The 19,267-nt window shown below is 33.7% G+C and overlaps 3 protein-coding genes and 1 pseudogene across 5 annotated transcripts; all 4 read left to right on the forward strand.

Annotated features, from left to right (window-relative positions):
• The first annotated feature begins 634 nt into the window (after nt 1-634).
• Nucleotides 635-1,135, forward strand: LOC107944208 (uncharacterized protein At1g76070). Its single transcript, XM_016878307.1, has one exon. It carries the CDS (start codon nt 635-637, stop codon nt 1,133-1,135), a length of 501 nt encoding a protein of 166 aa, XP_016733796.1.
• A 2,969-nt stretch (nt 1,136-4,104) lies between these two features.
• LOC107916919 (phospholipase D delta-like) lies at nt 4,105-9,385 on the forward strand (annotated as a pseudogene). Its single transcript, XR_001689650.2, has 9 exons — nt 4,105-5,492; nt 5,580-5,696; nt 6,360-6,554; nt 7,087-7,392; nt 7,480-7,548; nt 7,633-7,929; nt 8,153-8,305; nt 8,395-8,595; nt 8,830-9,385. The product of XR_001689650.2 is annotated as a phospholipase D delta-like (transcript).
• Nucleotides 9,386-10,260: 875 nt separating this feature from the next.
• LOC107917004 (serine/arginine-rich splicing factor SR45a) lies at nt 10,261-13,138 on the forward strand. The gene is made up of 8 exons (XM_016846422.2): nt 10,261-10,428; nt 10,548-10,567; nt 10,893-11,027; nt 11,112-11,135; nt 11,253-11,352; nt 11,438-11,587; nt 12,185-12,254; nt 12,707-13,138. The coding sequence occupies exons 1-8, from the start codon at nt 10,426-10,428 to the stop codon at nt 12,880-12,882; spliced, it is 678 nt and encodes a 225-aa protein (XP_016701911.1). The 5' UTR covers nt 10,261-10,425; the 3' UTR covers nt 12,883-13,138.
• Nucleotides 13,139-14,838: 1,700 nt separating this feature from the next.
• LOC107917096 (ankyrin repeat domain-containing protein, chloroplastic) lies at nt 14,839-19,091 on the forward strand. Of its 2 annotated transcripts, XM_016846558.2 has the most exons (8): nt 14,900-15,707; nt 15,802-15,878; nt 16,935-17,033; nt 17,206-17,304; nt 17,545-17,643; nt 17,742-17,840; nt 17,945-18,078; nt 18,684-19,091. In XM_016846558.2, the coding sequence occupies exons 1-7, from the start codon at nt 14,963-14,965 to the stop codon at nt 18,053-18,055; spliced, it is 1,329 nt and encodes a 442-aa protein (XP_016702047.1). In that variant the 5' UTR covers nt 14,900-14,962; the 3' UTR covers nt 18,056-18,078; nt 18,684-19,091. The 2 variants fall into 2 exon arrangements, with proteins under 2 accessions (XP_016701997.1, XP_016702047.1); XM_016846508.2 differs by lacking the exon at nt 18,684-19,091 and having other exon boundaries at nt 14,839-15,707; nt 17,945-18,244.
• The last annotated feature ends 176 nt before the right edge of the window (nt 19,092-19,267 follow it).

The following is a 19,267-nucleotide window of genomic DNA, read 5'->3' on the forward strand; positions in this document are numbered from 1 at the left end:
TTCTTGTTGCCATGTGTCTCAACCGATGTATAACAATAATAAATCAACTTGAAAACTTGAATCTTAAAATGACAAACTAGAATTATCATAAATTTTAAAACTAAAATAGATTCAATTACCGATGAAGCCTTGGCACAAATGACAAAGACGAAAAACTTAGGTTGTCAACCTTGCGAGCTTCTCATGTAACTGTAATTTGTCCGAGTTTGATTTCGTGATCCAATATTGTCTACTATCGAAGTCTTTTTTTTCAATATTTATCTTTTCTTTGGAACTTTCTTTTTTTCTTCTTGAAAATACATAATTCTGAATTTTTGTTTTGCTTATTAATGAATTTTTCGAAAAATGAATCTGATTTAAGTTAAGAGTATCTAAAATTAAACAAAATTGAAAACTAAAAAAAAATCCAATTTAAATTAAATCTATCTAAAATTAATTCCATCCTACAAGTGTAATACATGAAAATACAATATCAAATGAACGGCCGACCGACAGTGACGGCCAATCAAGAAATATGGCGAAGTTATGGCCGGCAATGAAGCTATGTTCAAAGCCATAAAATCATTTCATTTTTCTTAGATCAACAAACCGTTGTTTCCTACTCATATTCCGACGGTGACGATTTACAATCCCAATGGTGAAACCGGTGAAACACAGGAGCAAAATCATTCTCACATTTCGGTTAAGCCCACCGGTTATCACCGGCGGTAAAGGAATTTCCGGTCATATGGTACCTTTAATACCCAGGAATGCGAGTTTCGAATTACGTGAACCTGTGTCACCGAAAGTTTCATGCATGGGTCAAATTATAAAGAAGAAGAAAATACGTAGCTTGAAGAAACTCAAACAAGGTTCTTTTTCTTCTTCTTCTTCTTCTTCTTCTTCTTCAAGGCCTTCACAAGCATTTGCAGAGCAAATCAAAAGCAAAGTTTTAAAAAGGATAAAACTTTGCCCTAATAATCATCATACGTTAATTGATGATTATGAAGTTTCAGTGGTTGAAGAAGATGATGATGATGAAAGATCAGCTCCTTCGCTTCTGCAAATGAGACGATTTAATAACGTACGTAGCACTTTATCGGATTTTGATTGGACGACAAGTGAAGAAAAGGGTGTTAAAAGGAAGAGAAGTTGAAGCCATTAGGGGGATTTATGAAGGGTGGTCTGGAGTAGTTGAAGAAAGGGGTAAAATAATATTTAGTCCCTGAATTTGTCAGTTTTCTTTAATTTGATCCCTTTCTTTTGTCCCGGGAAAAGTTTTTCAATTTGATCCCTAAATTTGGATTATTTTAAAACAGTTTTAAAAAAAAGTATTTAATTTTTTAAAAATTCCTAGTGACGGTGTGTCGCAATCTTATAGTGCCATGTTATCATACCTTAACAGAATTCAAATTCAGAGAACAATTTGAAAAAAACTGCCAAGTTTTAGAATTGATATGAATAAACCAAGGTGTGAAAAATTGCTAAATTCAGGGACTAAATCTTGCATTTATCCCTCCAAAAACCAATAACTCCGTGGCTGCTATTCTAGTTTTTTTACGGCAATACCCAATATTTTTAGGGTTAATTCCAACAATAGTTCTAAACTATCACCCAAGTTCTAAATTAGTATCAAACTTCAAAATATTTTAATTGAATTTTGAAAACATTAGTATTGTATCGATTATATCATTTTGTTAGTTTAATCATTAGATTTGACATTAAATATTAGCACTAATATGATGTAGAGCATATTTATAATAGTGGATCAATTTGTAAATATGTGTATAGTATGAACATTTTGAATTTGACGTGTAACCAAAAAAAATGTCGTGTTGGGAGGATTTTTTTTAACACGTCAAATTTAAATTGTTCACATACATATTTACATTTTGCCCCATTTGCTTTAAATATTCTCAATATCAATTTTAAGTGGACATTTAATGTCTAATTTAATGATTACACTGATGAAAATATTCGATTGATATGATAATAATATTTTAAATACTCAATTAAAATAATCTGAATTATGTACCCCATGTATTGGCCTGATGACCAGAGTGTTCACAGCCCTAAGTATGACTTGGGTTTGAAACGCACTAGTCGTGTTATTGTTAAGGCTTTACCCTCTTATTGTAAATTCACCAAAAAAAATAATAATTTGAAGTATGAAATCAATTTAAAATTAGATATTAGATATTTATTTATTTAAATGCTATGTATCAATGTCCTCTTTTTTCTTTTCTCCCATTTTAAAAGAAATTGTGAAAATTTTGGTTCAGGGTGGGTTTGGATGAGTGATGAGGTGCGGTACAGTGTATTTAGCTTACTTTTTGTTTCACGCTATAGCGTCTCTACAATATCTAATTTCATTGCCACCAATGTTTTTACACGAACCGCAAGTAAACGCACCGCCCATCCAAACCCACTCTCAGCCTCTCTTCGATATCATTTTAAGGGTGAATGCAATGTGAGGCAACCAAGGACTTTAGTTCCTTAAAATTAAAAAGACTACATTTTAATCCTTATACAAATGATAATATTTTAAGTTAATATAAATACAGAAAAATTTTATTTTATCCCTTTATGTTTAATTTTTTAAATCATAAAATTATAAATTAATACACAATAAATTATATTTTAACCTCATAAAAATTTATAACTTAATTTTAACACTACTAAAACAGTTTCTAGATTCACTAAATTTTTTCAGTCTAAGTTAGATTATGAACTTATTAATTATTTCCACATTAGGGCTAAACAAGGCAACTATTCCAACATTGGGATTTGATTTTTTTTTATCTAAGTTAGTCTCTAAAATTAACAATTATTATCATATTGAGACATTGGAGTATGAACTTTAGAATTTTCAAAAAAAATTAAGGACTAAATTGAATAAAAAAAAAGTTGAAGCCCAATGTAGAGATAAAATAATGAAAGAGACAAAAGTATGGTAAAAGAATCTTTATAAAAATTCTGAGCACAAAACCTAGCAGATATTTTGTAGTGACCACAAAATTCTGATAATTTCTTAGTTGTCTTTAAGCCAAGTTATTAATTGGTGGAAGACTACTAAATAAATTCATGATAGTGAACCCTCATCTCCCACCACTTTTCATCATTGCTTCAACACTAGCTTTATTTATCCTCATCCATTTTATCAGATTATTAATTATTAATTTAATAATAAATTGAATAATTAATTTTTTAATTTTAACATTTAATTTTATTAAAATTAATCTTACCGCTCATCAAAACTGATTTTGAGCTTAATATAAAAGAATCGAAAAATTATTTTATGAACTATTCTTACCACATAATTCATAATTCTTTTCCAATTATTTAATGACATTTCGACAAAATTTTCATATCATTGATACATAATTTTGGTAATTTTTTTACTCTGAATCCCGAACTTGAATACAGATATAAACCTTGAATCTCAAACCCTGAACTTCAAACCTCGAACCTTAAACCCTGAATTGATTTAGGTTTAAGGTTTAAGTTATAAACGGATGATGAATAATATGATGGAAAATGTCTATAAAATAATTTATTGTATTTAGTAGAGATTCAATAAGTGTTTGATAGGGATTGAGACATATTTTCCATAAAATAATTTATTGTATTTAATAAAGGCTTGAATCTTAAATGGATATTTTTTAATGGAAAAATTAGTGTTTGATAGGGATTGAGACATATTTGGATATGTATTGATGTTAGTAAATATGTGTCATTCATATAAAATTCAAGGACTTGCCCAATAAAGTTGTAGCAAATAATTTTGGGGTCAATTATATAAAGTTTGAATTAAATTATTTTAAATAATTAAATTTAATAAAAGTATATTTAAAATTTACTTAATTTGGATTTTTTTATAGTATAGAATTTATATTTTTTAGTCATAATAAATTTTAAAGAAAAAGGACTAAATTTATAATATTCGCATAGTATAAACACTAATAGCAGAATTTGACATTTTAAGTATGAACGCAGTTGCTGCACTAAAAATACCCAAAATTGAGCAGTATGGGTGAGTGCCCACTGAGAGCCACGAGAAAATTGTTTGGTACTAACATAGAAAATAGAATAAAAAATGGTTTCCGGTCACATCAAACTTATAGTAATCTAAAAATTCTTTGATTTTTCTATAGAAGACATAATCATTCATTCAAGCATTTTATTGGGGATTGTATCTTCCATAATTTGATGAATTAAAAGACTTAAATTACTTGATAATTTTCATAAACGATTGTTATAAGCTTTAACTAAGGGAATCCCATTTGTTTAATCAGCAAAAGCAAGCAAAGCTTTAGCCTTTAGTAGCTTAGTTGTCGTCTCTGTAACTGCAGTCGCAGGCTTGCAGCTTTGCAGGCTTTGCATGGTTGCCATTTTTCATGTTCTTAAACTTCATGAAAGCTTAAACCAAGCTCAACCCAGTTTTTAATTCACTGAAATCAACGATGTCTTGGATTTTCGTTTAATACCCAAATCTCTCACCGTCGCCGGACCTTTCTTTTTGTCCTCTGTTCTTCTCTCCGGTTCTGTTTTTTTTTGTGTGTGTGTGTGTGCGCGCTTTGAAAATGGAGGAAGAAGGGTCGAAGCAGGTGATTTACCTTTACGGTGATTTGGATTTAACCATTATTGAAGCTCGGAAGCTACCTAACATGGATTTAGTGTCTAATCATCTTCGTAAATGCTTAACTTGTGAGACCTGTAAAACTCCATCACAAGCAGCAGCTGCTCCAGAACCAGGGGAAGTTGGTAAAGTCCATCACCACCATAAAATCATGACCAGCGACCCTTACGTCACCGTTACGGTGCCACAATCAACTTTAGCTCGTACACGCGTGTTGAAGAGCGCTGAGAACCCGAAATGGAACGAGAGGTTCATAATCCCCATGGCTCATCCTTTAACTGAGCTAGAAATTAACGTCAAAGACGACGACCTGTTAGGCGTTGAAGTCATCGGCACTACCAAATTCCTCGCCAAAAAAATCGCCACCGGAGAGCGTATAACTGGGTGGTTCCCACTCATTGGCTCATCGGGGAAGCCTCCTAAGCCGACTACGGCAATATACATCGACATGAAATTCACGCCCTGTGAGGAAAACCCTTTGTATAAACAGAGCCTCGCCAGCGACCCGGAGCAAGGCGGCGTGAGGCACACGTATTTCCCGATGAGGAAAGGGAACAAAGTGACGCTTTACCAAGACGCTCATGTGCCGGACGGTATGTTACCCAAAATAGAACTAGACGATGGTAAAGTATTTAACCAAGGAAAGTGTTGGGAGGATCTTTGTTATGCCATATCTGAAGCTCACCATATGATATACATTGCTGGTTGGTCTGTTTTTCATAAGGTTAAGCTTGTTAGAGAACCAACTAGGCCATTACCTCGAGGTGGGGATTTAAACCTTGGTGAATTGCTTAAATATAAATCTGAAGAAGGGGTTAGGGTGTTGTTGTTGGTTTGGGATGATAAAACTTCAGATAAATTTGGTATTAGAAAGGTAACAAGTTTCCCAGCATGTTCTTTTTACTGTTTCAACTATGACTCTATGGCATTAATGTTGATTCATGTCCACGGGGTGTTGCAGGTGGGAGTAATGAAGACACATGATGAAGAAACTTTGAAGTTTTTCAAGCATTCATCTGTTATGTGTGTGCTAGCTGGTCGATATGCTGCTAGTAAGCTGGGTTATTTCAAACAAAAGGCAAGGGTTTTATTGTGCATTCTTGTTCTTTGATGAGTTAACATGGGTAAAAGTATCATGGCACTTGCACTAAGAGTCCTTACAGGCTAAATCAAATAGCAAACTAGTTATACTGTTAAAAATTCCATTCATTTCTACTTTTAAAAATTAATATAAGGGCAAAATGCAATTCTATAAGGGTCTTTATGGTACTTTTTCCATTAAATATTTTTAATGTATATGTTGTGAGGGTAAAAGTATCATGATGGCCCTTTTACTAGGAGTCAGATTATATTTTTACCCCTTTACTCAAAAAATATAGAAATTAGTTATTATACATTAGATCAAAGAGAAAATTAGTCCTTTTAGTTAAGAATTTCATCCTTTCTTCTATTAAAAACTGTTATAATTGAGAGAATAACCAGACAATTATACATGGTGTGCCATGTGTGTCTCATTCTGATGAATAAAGATCAGTTTTTAATAATAGAAATGGATGAAATTTTTAATAGAATGACTAATTTGCTCTTTAATTTAATGTATGGGGACTAATTTGCCTATTTTCTGAGTAGGAGTAAAATGCAATATAACTCTTAATATAAGAGCTTCCATAGTACTTTTATCCTGTCGTGAGTGTTCATATATAATGCTGCTGAGGTTGGTTTTTGCAATGGTTTTGATCAGGTTGTTGGAAGCATGTTTACGCATCATCAAAAGTTCGCTCTTGTTGATACACAGGCAGCCGGTAATAATCGAAAGATTACTGCATTTGTTGGAGGCATCGATCTCTGTGATGGTCGCTATGATACACCTGAACATCGAATACTTCATGATCTTGACACCATCTTCAAGGATGATTTTCATAATCCTACTTTTTCTGTAAGTGATTGCTCGGTTTTTATCTTAATAATTTCTTCTGTTCGGATGTTCTTTTGTGTATGTTAATTGCAATTACTAAAACCATGTATCACTTTCCTATAGAGCATCTTATGAAGAATATGACACTGGATAGTGGGATGAGAAAAGTTTTAAACATCCCCAAATCCGACTAGTAAGGGTTTTGTTCACTACCGGGGAGTCTGTGCTTATAGGATTTGGCTCTCCTCCATTACTTTTGTATCCATTACTATTCAATATTACACATTTGAATGTTAATGCTTATATATTAGAAATTAATGAATGAAAAAGTAATGGACATGATCTCACCCCACAAGTATCATGTTATCATTTTATGGTCATTTAAGTGTCATTTAAGCTGCCACTAAAAGCACCAACAAGATGTTGACTGGGTCTTAGTTCAGTGGGCATTGATATTCTTGTTGGTACAAGAGGACGTGGGTTCAAGCGCGCTGGGAGTTAGCACTTTCTTATCTTCCTTCATCTTGTTTCCACTTTTCTCTATATTTTAAAGGCTGGAATCAAGGCTCCTAGGCAACCATGGCATGATTTACACACCAGAATTGAAGGGCCTGCCGCATATGATGTTCTTATCAACTTCGAGCAGCGGTGGAGGGAATCGACCAAATGGAAGGATTTCTGTCTACTTTGTGCAGGAAAAATGCCATCGAATGATGATGCTTTGATTAGGATAGAACGAATCTCTTGGATACTAAGTCCTCCCTTAGCTGTAACAGACCACGGCACTACAATAATTCCAGAAGATGACCCCAAATTACATGTTCTTAGCATCGATGATCGTGACAACTGGGATGTTCAGGTTGTGTAAAATTTTCCTGCTATTAACTGCACTTTTGATGTTGTTCTTTAATAGTAATGTCGGTTCAATTTTTTTTTACTTCCGCAGATTTTCCGCTCCATTGACTCGGGATCAGTGAAAGGATTTCCAAGACCAATGAGAAAACCCGAGAATCAGGTTTTTCCTTGACATGAAGAACCCTACTATGTAACACATTGGCTATGTTCTAAATCTTTAATCGCCTATTTTGATTCTTTGCAGAATCTTTTAGTTTCAAAAAATGTGGTCATAGAAAAAAGCATTCAAACAGCTTATATACAGGCAATAAGATCCGCTCAGCATTACATATATATCGAAAATCAGTATTTTCTGGGATCTTCGTATGCTTGGCCATCGTATAAAGATGCAGGGGCCGATCATCTGATCCCAATGGAGCTGGCATTAAAGGTCGCTAGTAAAATCCGAGCAAGAGAGAGATTTGCAGTATATGTCGTTATTCCTTTGTGGCCCGAGGGTGATACAAAATCTCTTTCTGTACAGGAAATTCTATACTGGCAGGTTCGTATTAATTGTAATCATATGCTTGTGCTGATATATAGCTTCCTTGCTAGTCCATGGTTCTGAACTTAGACTTGATATGTAATGGGAGACCTTTAGCATACTTTAAGAAAATATTGTTTCTAGTACTTAGTCGTGTTCTTTTTTTTGTTATTTCTGTTCGGTTTTCGGTTTGGGGTTTACTTTTTTGACATAATCTTTATTGTGGTCCGTATATTTCCAGTCTCAAACAATGCAAATGATGTATGATATTGTCGCACGAGAACTCAAAAGCATGCAGATTACGGACTCGCATCCTCAAGATTACCTCAATTTCTATTGTCTTGGTAAGAGGGAAGAGGTCACCCCGGAAATGCTCGGTGGAAACGGAACTTCGGTAATTACTTAAAGTTAACTAGTTTTGGATATGATTAACAGTGGGGAGATTCTTGACTGTTAAGTATCCCGTGCTTATGTTTTTCATAGGTCTCTGACTCTGCAAAGTTCGGTCGGTTCATGATATACGTGCATGCAAAGGGAATGGTCATAGATGATGAGTATGTGATTGTAGGGTCAGCAAATATTAACCAAAGATCCATGGCTGGTACAAAAGACAGTGAGCTAGCTATGGCTGCATATCAACCACATTACACATGGGCTGAAAAGAAAAAACATCCACGTGGTCAGGTAAGAAAACTAATCCTCGAACCATTTTTCATTGCTGTTGTTCATACGTAGTAAGAAAAAGGCATCAATTTCGAGTCTTGAAACCGGAATGTATTCATAACATTAGTGTGGCATACTACCCTGCTAATATAGGAACCTTTTGCAACATGAAAAACATGCTCCACATTTCGTTTTTGGATCGATTTACATGTAAAACGAAACATGACTCGAAAACACTGCCTCGAGACTTTGCAGGTATACGGGTATAGAATGTCCCTATGGGCAGAGCATCTTGGTGAGCTAAATAAGTGTTTCAAGGAACCAGAAACTCTAGAATGTGTGAAGACAGTAAACACAATTGCCGAAGATAACTGGAAGAAAATTTACAGATACCGATTATTCGGCATTGCAGGGCCATCTTATGAGGTATCCTTTGGAAGTAGATATTGACGGGAAAGTGAAACCACTCCCTGGATATGAAAATTTCCCGGATGTTGGTGGCAAAGTAATCGGAACTCACTCGGTTAAGCTTCCAGACATTCTTACGACGTAAATCACCATGTGTATCAATTGCAGATTTCTTCTGTTCTTAGTTCTTTGTTGAGGCATTAGTTTGCAAAAAATGTGCGTCGTTGTATGTATGTATGTATGTATGTATGTATGTATGTATGTATGTATGTATGTATGTCTGTGCAAGTGTGTACATGTGTGTGAAGTGTGCATCATGTGGCTAGTTCAGTTGGCATCAATGTGATTGCAGATTCTTAGAGCTTGAACATAACCAAATGAATAAAGGGTATGTTTGATTTTACTCTTGCCATCCATTTCTTCATTGTGTACTTAGTTTTAGGCTTATCCATTTTCTTAAGAAAATATACTATTTTAGTTCAACATTTAATAACAACATTTAATAATAATTTTATATTGTTCTAATAAAAGTTGATAATTATAAGAAGAGTTATGACTACATATATTTACCAATTGAAAAATTTTGTTCTAATCAAAGTCAAATAATAGAAGTATAGTTCTACACAGTCTCAACTTGTGCGGTTCAACCCTTAACCTCTCACTCCTATAGATCTCTGTATTTTGTCACTGCATTTATTTCTTCAACAAATGACGGGATTCAGGTCACACAAAATCTAACATATATATTTTTTATTAAAATTTTAAACATAAATAAATGGATATATTTTTAATGTTCACATTATAATATTAATTTTATGTGATAAAAATTGCATGATATATAAAACTAAAATAAATAGTAAATTCTATAATTAAAAATGTATGAGTTAGACTCTGAATATTAGAATTTAAGTTCGACACATATTTAAAATGAATTTAATTTTCTTGTTCAAGTCTATTTTTTGAAGCTTATATTTTTATCGAGTTTCTGTATTTTTCAAATTTTTGAAATTTATTCTACTTGATAACATTATTAATAAACTATTGTTAAATTTAAATGTGTTATTAGTTTATTTTATTTTTAAATATTAAAATATTATGTATTTAAATTTAATAAAAATTCATGATAATTGAAATTTAATTTTTAAATCAGAAAACTATAAGGACTACATTTAAAATTTCAAAGAGTATAGGGATTTAGAGCAGATTTTAGCCATTTTTTAAAATTCTTTTAAACTGTGGTGGTATACAGAAGATCTATTTTAAGTTAACCGCATTGAATCTCTCCCCCTAAAATATCCTTCATTTTATCCAAATAACCCACAACTTTCTTATTATAATGAAGCCGACATTTAATTGACCTTTGCTATTATTCCCTGTGCGTATAAACCCTAAAATTTCAAATTTCCCTTCTCGCGTTCTAGGGTTCTCTTTCTCTTCGCCAAGATGGTAAGATCTTTCTCTCTTTTGTTCACATATTTTGCTTATTTGCTATCATGTTTGTGTTTCATTTAGCCGGTGTAGAATTCTTTGATTTAAATTTTAAATGCGTTTTTATTATGTAACAGGCGGATTCTCCTCGTAAAAGGTTAGCTTCATATCTCTTCGGTGCATTTTGGCATTTGATCTGTGGATTTATTGCTTGTTTTGTTGGTTATTTGTTTCAAGATTAGTTATTGGGAAACCCTAGATTAAATAATTCGGGATGGTTTAGGGATTTGATGAGCTTCATTGTGAGAGATTCAATCAATATCAATTTCTTTGCTGCAAATTACGTTCCCTTTTTTTTTCTTTTCAATTAGGATTTGGAGGATTTATTTTATATTGTGCGCTCCGCATTTTTGGGAAGCCTGTTTTTTGGTTATGGTTGCATCAATCTCCGTTTTCATCTAATAAATTGCTTCTTGTATCAGGAATTCTCAGTCTCCCTCCCCATGGAGAGAACAGTCAAGGTCACGATCCAGATCTAGACCTAGGTCTAGGTCTAGGTCAAGATCCCGCTCCTGGTCGAGGCCAAGGCATAGGTCCAGGTCACATAGTCGCGGCAGGTTTGTTGTCCACCTGCTTGATTTCAGTTCCACAATATGTTTTGTGGTGGATTGCTTATGTTTTTCTTTTTTCTTTTGAACCAGGTCAAGGTCAAGAAGTCGAGGCAGGTTAGTTTTGATTTTAGCTTTACTTCCCTTTTCAAGGATGTGAATGTTGGAGGCTCAAATGCTCTAGTTTGTTTGTTTGTTTGTTTGTTTTAATATTCTTTTGGATTGATGTCGCAGGGTTGACGCTGGAAATCCTGGCAACACACTTTATGTGACCGGTCTATCTCAAAGGGTCACTGAGAGGGACCTTGAAGAGCATTTCTCCAAGGAGGGGAAGGTTTGTTTTCTGTTATGGACTCAAAATTCTGGCGTTTTTCTCTTTCACTATTTTATTACTAATGTCCTAACCCAATATTTTAAAGGTGGCATCGTGTTTCCTGGTTGTTGAACCTCGTACTCGCATATCTCGTGGTTTTGCTTTTGTTACTATGGACAGTGTTGAGGATGCGAGCCGCTGCATCAAGTATCTCAACCAATCAATTTTAGAAGGTCGATTTATAACCGTGGAGAGGGTAATCCGATTCTATCCTTGTTGCTTAGACTTCATAGATTTGTGCGTTTATCATCCTTAACCTGGAGGTTTTCTGGCTATATTCAGAACAGTATTGTGTCAGCTATGTTGGCAGCAATCAAAGATGATGAGATCATCCATCTCAACTTAAGTCAAACAAGCTTGATCAATGGCCACAGCTAAAACAGCTTGAAAATACATGTGATCAACTAAATTAGCAACTAGTTTGCCCAACAACTATACAACCTCAGCATTCACTTTCAACTTTCAACTCTCAACTAATCAACGGCCAATACAACAACTTTATAATCAGGCTTTTATGGTATTCACATATGACATTTATATGATAGGAAATAATTGTGTCGGATGTGTATCTTGCTTTTTGTCTTCCCTTTCTTTCAATGGCCATTTTTTCACCTTCCAGGTGATCTTCCAAATGAATTTTTTTGTTTCTTCCCTTGCAGTGTAACATGTTAATTTTTTCTAACGATATGGTTTTGGTCAAAGGTGCATGATGCTGTAGATCCTAAACCATTTTGATGAGGCTAACCCAATATTTGCCTAGTTGAATATTAAGCTGTTTTTTTCTACTTTTCAGTCGCGTAGGAAACGGCCTAGGACTCCAACACCAGGCCATTACCTTGGACTAAAAAATACCAGAGACTATGGTAAGTTTGAAATTTGAAATAAATTTATTTGTTAGAAAACATGATGTTACAAGGTAAAAGTATTATGGAGGCTTTTGTATTAAGAGTTGGATTGTATTTTGTCCTCTTTATTAAAAAATGGGCAAATTAGTCTCTATATATTAGATTAAAGAACAACTTGATTCTTCTATTAAAAAATTCTACCCATTTTTACGGTTAAAAATTTATCTGTATGTTATCTACATTAGTTTTTAATAGTAAAAATGGATGAATTTTTTAACAGAAAGAATCAGTTTACTTTTTGATTTAACGTACATAGATTAATTTGTCCATTTTTTAAGTAAAGGGGGCAAAATGCAAATTTGACTTTTAATACAATAGTTTTCGTGATACTTTTACCGATATGATTTTGAGTAGCATTGAGACTCGAGATTAATATTTTTGTTGATGGTTGTTCTTGTATTGGGGAAAAGGTCGTGGTGAGCGTGGCAGGTACCGTGGTGGTGGTCGTGATGACTACGGGTATCGTCGATCTCCCAGGCGCTCACCATATCGAGGTCGTGATTACTCTCCAAGGTATTCTCCTCATGGTGGAAGATCAAGGAGGGAGCGCTCTTATTCACCACCATATTCTCGCGGATCTAGGTGAAGAAGTGTTTTGGGTCGAAGGGGAAAGATGAGAGATTTGCTTTAGTCTCGTCAGTGTTGAATGTTGATGTATTCTCTAGTTTGGACGGAGCTTCAAAGTTAATGTTTGCAGTGTTCTTATATCTCTTTAAGCATGTAGGGGTACCTTGTATGGTAACACTATTATTAAACTTCGGTTAGATATTATTAGGCTTTAAGCTATCACCTGATTGCGAACCATTTTTTGTTTTTGTATGGAAATTATGAATCTGATTTCTCAACTGTCATTTTACTTTCTCTCCTTTCTCACGGTAAGCTGCTTCTAAATATTGAGGGTAAATTATATTCAAGATTGCTATATGTATAGTTTTGAGATTTACATTTTGGTCATTCAATTTTAAAAAAATTATGGGTATTGAGTTAAAGTATTTTTTTCGAAAGTTTGTATTGAGTTTTCGTTAAGATGTATTAGTATTTTTTGACAAATAGATGAATTGGTCTTAAAGTTGAGTTAATTTGAGGGTCAATGATATGAACAGAAAATATCATATAACAATAAGTAAGTTTAATAGTCAGATGATTTAAATGAAAATTTTAAAAGTTCAATAAAATCCGAGCAATATCTCCTGTTGTTTTTGCAGAACTTCATTCTTGTATTATCAAATCATTACTCATTAATACAACATCAATATTATTTGATTTTAAATTTAGGATTAATACAACATCAATATTATTTGATTTTAAATTTAGGGTAATGCCTATAGTACCTTCTTCATATTCTACTAATTCATCAGCTATTATTTCATCAAGACCATGAATACGAGTAATATCGTTGCTTGAAGTACAATACCAATATTTACTATCTTTATTTCTTGATTATATTGTTTAATACGTTCATAGATAATATTATTTAACTTTTTAAATTTGAGTGATCAGATAATAAACTTAATTATAGTTTAATAATTTTGAGTGTAATTTATTTTAAATATTTATTTAAAAAATTCTGTTTTTTACTTGAAAATTCTTATCCTTTTACTTAATCTACTAATATTGCAATACGTGTAGCATACTTTGAAAGAAAAATACGTTGAATTTTATGGGAAAAATCATCTTTGAAGTTTCAATCTTTTATATGTAACATATTTTAATATTAAAACAACGGATATTTTTATACGATGTATAATTTATTTAAAACTTTTTCGTAATCTTTAAATTGAATATATATTTTTTATTATAATAGTAATAGCGCCAATTGAGATAAAACTTAATTGAAAAAAGAACAGAGTTCAATACTCACTCGGGTGTAATCAAATATTTATTTTTGAGCTTAGTTCAAGCTCGATTAAGTTCGTACGTATTGAAGCTTGAACTCGATAATTATTTTTTCATAATAACTTGATAATTAAATGTAAAATTAATAATATATATTGAAGATAATAACGTAATTTGTAATAAAAAATTCAAAATATATATTAAAAATGAAAATTTCAATAAGGCACACAAACTGTTTGAGCCAAGACTAAGATCAAATTCATCTCGACTTATAGTTAGAATAGCTTGAGCTCTAACTTATCTCGATAATTATTGAATCAAATTGAACTCGAATAACTTGTAAGCATATCCCTAATAACCACCTTGTTTGGGGTGTGACTTATGCTTTTGGAGTGTTCCATAGGCAAGGATTTTGACCCCTTGACAAAATGGGAAAATATCATCAGGAGTCCCTCTTAAGAATTAATTATTTACTTGAAGTCTTTTAAATAAATGAAAGATTTGTAATTTTGATCCCTTTTAGATATTAATTATATAATTTAAGCCCCAGTAAAATAAAATATTTAGCTTCAACCTCCTCAAAATTTTAGAATTTTATGTCGGCCCTTTGGTCTGGGCTGATGGGCGGCTGAGTTGTTTGGGTTTGCATTGCATGGGCTTTCCGGCTGAATCATCATCTAAAAAGCATAGTTTAATGGGCCAACTAGGAAGCCGATCGATCCACCATCATCGACCATCATCATTATCGTCTCTTTAGCCTCACTTCCCGATAAGCTTCGTGTAAACAAAATTGAATTTATTGGTGATTTTAAGCTAAAGAGCAAAAAGCTATGTCACTGCCTTCTCCTTCCTCATTGCTAAAACCCCCAACCCCCAAAATTTCCTCCACTTCATTTCTCTCTCTTTCTACACCTCCTTCCAAGCTTTCCCGCCATTACAACTTGTATTTCCCTCGAAAATTACATTCCGTTTCCCCTTCCTTTCTCTCTTCTTACGTAGCCCAAGACAACCCCGCCGTCGGTGATGACGAAGAACACGTCATCGGTGATTGTCTCGTCTTCGAAGACGGTGCATTCGAAGACCCTTATCTCCAACCTGACTCCATGTTTGACAATCCCAATACCACCACAAGATTTGCTAAAACGAAGCCAAAAAAGAACAAACAAGAAATTGAAGCTGAGAATTTAGTTCCAGAGCAATGGAACCATGTGGTAGAAGAGATGAATATAACCAAGAAGGAAAGACGAAAAATGGCGCAACAGTTGGAATTTGGGCGTAGAGTTGAGAAGAAGAAGCAAGGTTTAGTCCCTATTAGAACCATGAATTCGCAAGAATACTTGAAGTATAAAGAAGCTAAATTAGCTCAGTTGAACCCCGTGGTTCTCGATAATCCATCGACATTTCCCAAGAAGGAAAACGAAGAAGATTCAATGGAGGATACAGTGAATAACCCATCTTCGAGTGAGCGCGTAGCTCCAAAGAATCCTAGGTGGGCAGTTTACAGTAAAGGGTTCGATGATGTTGCTGAGTTTTTCAACAGTGGAAATTATCAGCTAGCCGAGAAAAATACTCAAGGTAATTTAGTGAATTAGTCTTTTTTTCTTTTTGGTTTCTTTATAATGTTCTTATTAATCTTTATGTGCTTGAATATGTATATATATATATATAGGCTCACGTAAATTGTTTACAAAGGAAGAAAAGCTTATGTTGAATAGGCGTGTACCTGATTTAGCAGCTGCTACTTCTGTAAGTTTTTTTGAGCTCTTGATTATTGATTAAATTTGGCTTTCTTTAGTTCATTGTTTAAGCAAATTCTGTTCTCGTCTTATTGGATTATTCTCTTGTATCATGCATTTTCCTGTTGACATGGGGCAAGTACCTTTTTTTAAGATAAGTAGTAATTCTATTTATCCAAATAAGCGAACTAGCTGCTATAATTCAAACAGTAAAGTTCTCCTTTTGAACATAGGACAGTATTCATATTAGCAACTTTAACTTTGTTGTGAGTGCATAAATGCATTGCCATGGCCGAATCCAGAAATTTTTTAGTGGGTTGGAATTGAATTATAAAATTTTAAGAGGTCAAAATATAATTGTATTTATTAATTTCAGATTTCATAATTTCCGAAGGGATTAAACATAATTTTTTTTCTTTTTTTTTTTGGGGGGGGGGAGTGCAATTTTATAACTTAAATTTTCTTTATTCATTAAGGGACTAAATTGCAGGATTTTCATTCCCCCCCTTATATTCGCCCCTGTGCACTGCAACTGTCTCCTTGATCTTCTATGGTACATCACTCACCTTGAGCTTCTGATGTTCCGAAAATTCTGCTATGCATAAAATTATAGAATGTGCCCATGCAACCTGTCTGTGGACCTGACATAATCCAAGAACATCACCATAATTGGTCCCTGGACTCCTTTTGAGTGCCTAGGAACATTGAAATGAAACCAGACCAATTTGTGCCATATCACCTTGTCAGCTCTTGGACTGATAGCATTCCAAACAGCTGGTACTCTCTGCTGCCAGTAGAAGGTGTTCCAACTATTGCCCAAAGCAATAGGAAGCTGCCATAGGTCTTGACATTTTAACCATATATGGTTGCACCCATGCTATCCATAGGGAACCAACAACCAAAAGGTTTCTCATTGTACATGCTAGATTCCATGACAAAATGTTGTTGATACCTAGCTCACCCAGAATATCTCATTTGCTATGAAGGATGAATGTATCTATTATTATATATGTTTACTTTTGAGAAATGACTATTTTCCTTGTCATATTGCCGAAACTTTCTATAGGGAAAATGGTTGCCTCTTCACACTCTTGCCGCATCGGGAGAGTTCTACCTCGTTGATGCTTTGTTGAAACACAATGTTGACATCAATGCGGTGGACAAGGTATTAAAATGTTCTCAAGCTGACAGAATAAATCTTGGTCTCTTTTATATTCTTGTGTAAATTATTTCTTTTGCTCTCTTGTGTAAACTATTACATGCTATTAGATAGGGAGACTTTCTTCACATCTTTACCAATTTTTCATGATTTTTGAGTTTGTTGATGTTCGTTGCAGAATGGTTTCACTGCAATTCACAAGGCAATTATCGGGAAAAAGCAGGCCATTACCAACTATCTTTTAAGAGAATCGGCAAATCCATTTGTTCGTGATGAGGTAAGATATGCAAACTCTAGAAATTTATGGGAATTTTAGTTTATTAAATGGTTCCCCAGTGACAACATTATTTGCTACTGTATTGTGATTATTTTCTATTTTTTCAATTCATTGTTGATGTGTTCATGTTAGGAAAGAAAGGGAGATGGGGGCTTGAGATAATTTGACAGTATACCTTATTTTACTGACTGAGAGTGGCTTTGTGTAAATATTAACATACTCGTTTTGTGCTGCAAACAGGATGGAGCCACCTTGATGCATTATGCTGTTAATGCCGCATCGACTCCTACTATTAAACTTCTTCTGTTATACAATGTTGATATAAACCTTCAAGACAATGTATGGTTAACTTTTCCTAGTTTGTTGTTTTATGAGTTTGTTTTTGATATTCTTTTCTGTTTTGGCAATGAACTTGTTTCAACTTTTGGCTTGTCTAGGATGGTTGGACGCCATTACATCTCGCTGTTCAAGCTAGAAGAACCGATGTGGTGAAGCTTTTACTAATTAGGGGGGCAAATAAGATGCTAAAAAACAAGGTATAGAGTGATACTGTAATTTTAGACTGCTGTCCCTTCATATTATTTGTCTTAATTTTTCCTTCGCTGTTCTGTTGATGCATCTATTCTTTTACATGTTTCAGGATGGTTTAACACCGCTCGATCTTTGCCTTTACTTGGGTCGAGACATGAGAACATATGAATTGATCAAGATATTGAAGCAGCTTCCCAAGCCAAGAAGCAATGAAAGATGATCAATTTAACTGCATTCATTCAGGTTGTTGTGAAACTAGGTGCTGATGATACAACCGGTAGTTCACTTATAAGAAGAATGTTTTTGTTTGCTTCTTGCACCCAATTGCTACATATTGATCAGCTTGTCACATGTAATTATATTATTAAGAAAATTTATCAAATCAATGATTAATATATACATTTTGTCATTTTCCATTTCTCTAAAAGTATACACCATGTTATATATACATTTTGTTGATGTTTTTTTGGTGATGGATAGAGCTTGGAGACATTGTGAGCTTTGAGAGTGCTGGAGATTGTCGTTTCGGGTTGCTCGTCATGTTATGTTGGTTTATTTGATTTGCTCAATGACCAGTTTGTTGTTTTTTCGGGGTCGTTTTCTGTCTAGTTGTCAAGTCTTGATAGCTATGTGCTTTGCTAGGTGGTTTGTTTCTTTGATTGGTAAACGAGCTAACATGGACAAACCAAGTGATTAAGATGTCATAGATTTATACATTTCTTGAGTCTTGTTGAGGGGAGGTTGACTCTTTTAGAGAAGTTTTTGAAGTATTATTTGATTGGGAACTGATGGATCCTTCAATGAGTTGATATTGTCTTTAGTTGAAATTTTGTCTCTCGATTTTGCAGATAGCTCAAATTCTTATAGTGGTGGATTCAAAGAGGAATGTCTTGTCGAGATAAATTCTGCATGGTGCACGGTCACTTATCTTTTATGGTGAAGTTTGAACCCCTATAACTTATAGGGGAGTTTGGTACCACTTAATTTAGCTTAGATCAACTTGATCAAGTGTTTATAACTTATAGGGGAGCATGGTACCACTTAATTTAGCTTAGATCAAATTGATCAAGTGTTCATTGTTACCATTTAAGTGGCATAGGTTAAAATGCAACCATAGGAAATGTATATTTGACTACCCTAAGTAATTGTACACCACGAATGGTTCAATCTCATGATGTGAACTTGTCATGTTAAACACCTAAATTCTTATAAAAATATGAAGATAAAATCTCAATTGAAGATAATATCTACTTGTTAAAAAGGTGGCATGTTCATATTTTAAGTTGCACTTAGAAAACATAGATAAAAATCTTATGGATAAAATACATCCTATGTCATTAATTTATTATAAGTTTACATTTTAGTCATTCAGCTTAAAAATGTTACAAAATATTAACTAAACTATTCGAAATCGTTGCATTTAAAATCGTTA

Source organism: Gossypium hirsutum, chromosome A02 (genome assembly GCF_007990345.1).
Source record: "Gossypium hirsutum isolate 1008001.06 chromosome A02, Gossypium_hirsutum_v2.1, whole genome shotgun sequence".
NCBI lineage: Eukaryota > Viridiplantae > Streptophyta > Magnoliopsida > Malvales > Malvaceae > Gossypium > Gossypium hirsutum.

Bases quoted from the DNA above. Each gene is read 5' to 3' on its own strand.
- LOC107944208 (XM_016878307.1), top strand. From the start codon at position 635: ATGGTGAAACCGGTGAAACACAGGAGCAAAATCATTCTCACATTTCGG.
- LOC107917004 (XM_016846422.2), top strand. The intron at 10,568-10,892 runs GTTAGCTTCATA...TTCTTGTATCAG, and splicing joins GCGGATTCTCCTCGTAAAAG to GAATTCTCAGTCTCCCTCCC. The intron at 11,588-12,184 runs GTAATCCGATTC...TCTACTTTTCAG, and splicing joins GATTTATAACCGTGGAGAGG to TCGCGTAGGAAACGGCCTAG.
- LOC107917096 (XM_016846508.2), top strand. From the start codon at position 14,963: ATGTCACTGCCTTCTCCTTCCTCATTGCTAAAACCCCCAACCCCCAAA. The intron at 15,708-15,801 runs GTAATTTAGTGA...ATATATATATAG, and splicing joins AGCCGAGAAAAATACTCAAG to GCTCACGTAAATTGTTTACA. The intron at 15,879-16,934 runs GTAAGTTTTTTT...AACTTTCTATAG, and splicing joins ATTTAGCAGCTGCTACTTCT to GGAAAATGGTTGCCTCTTCA.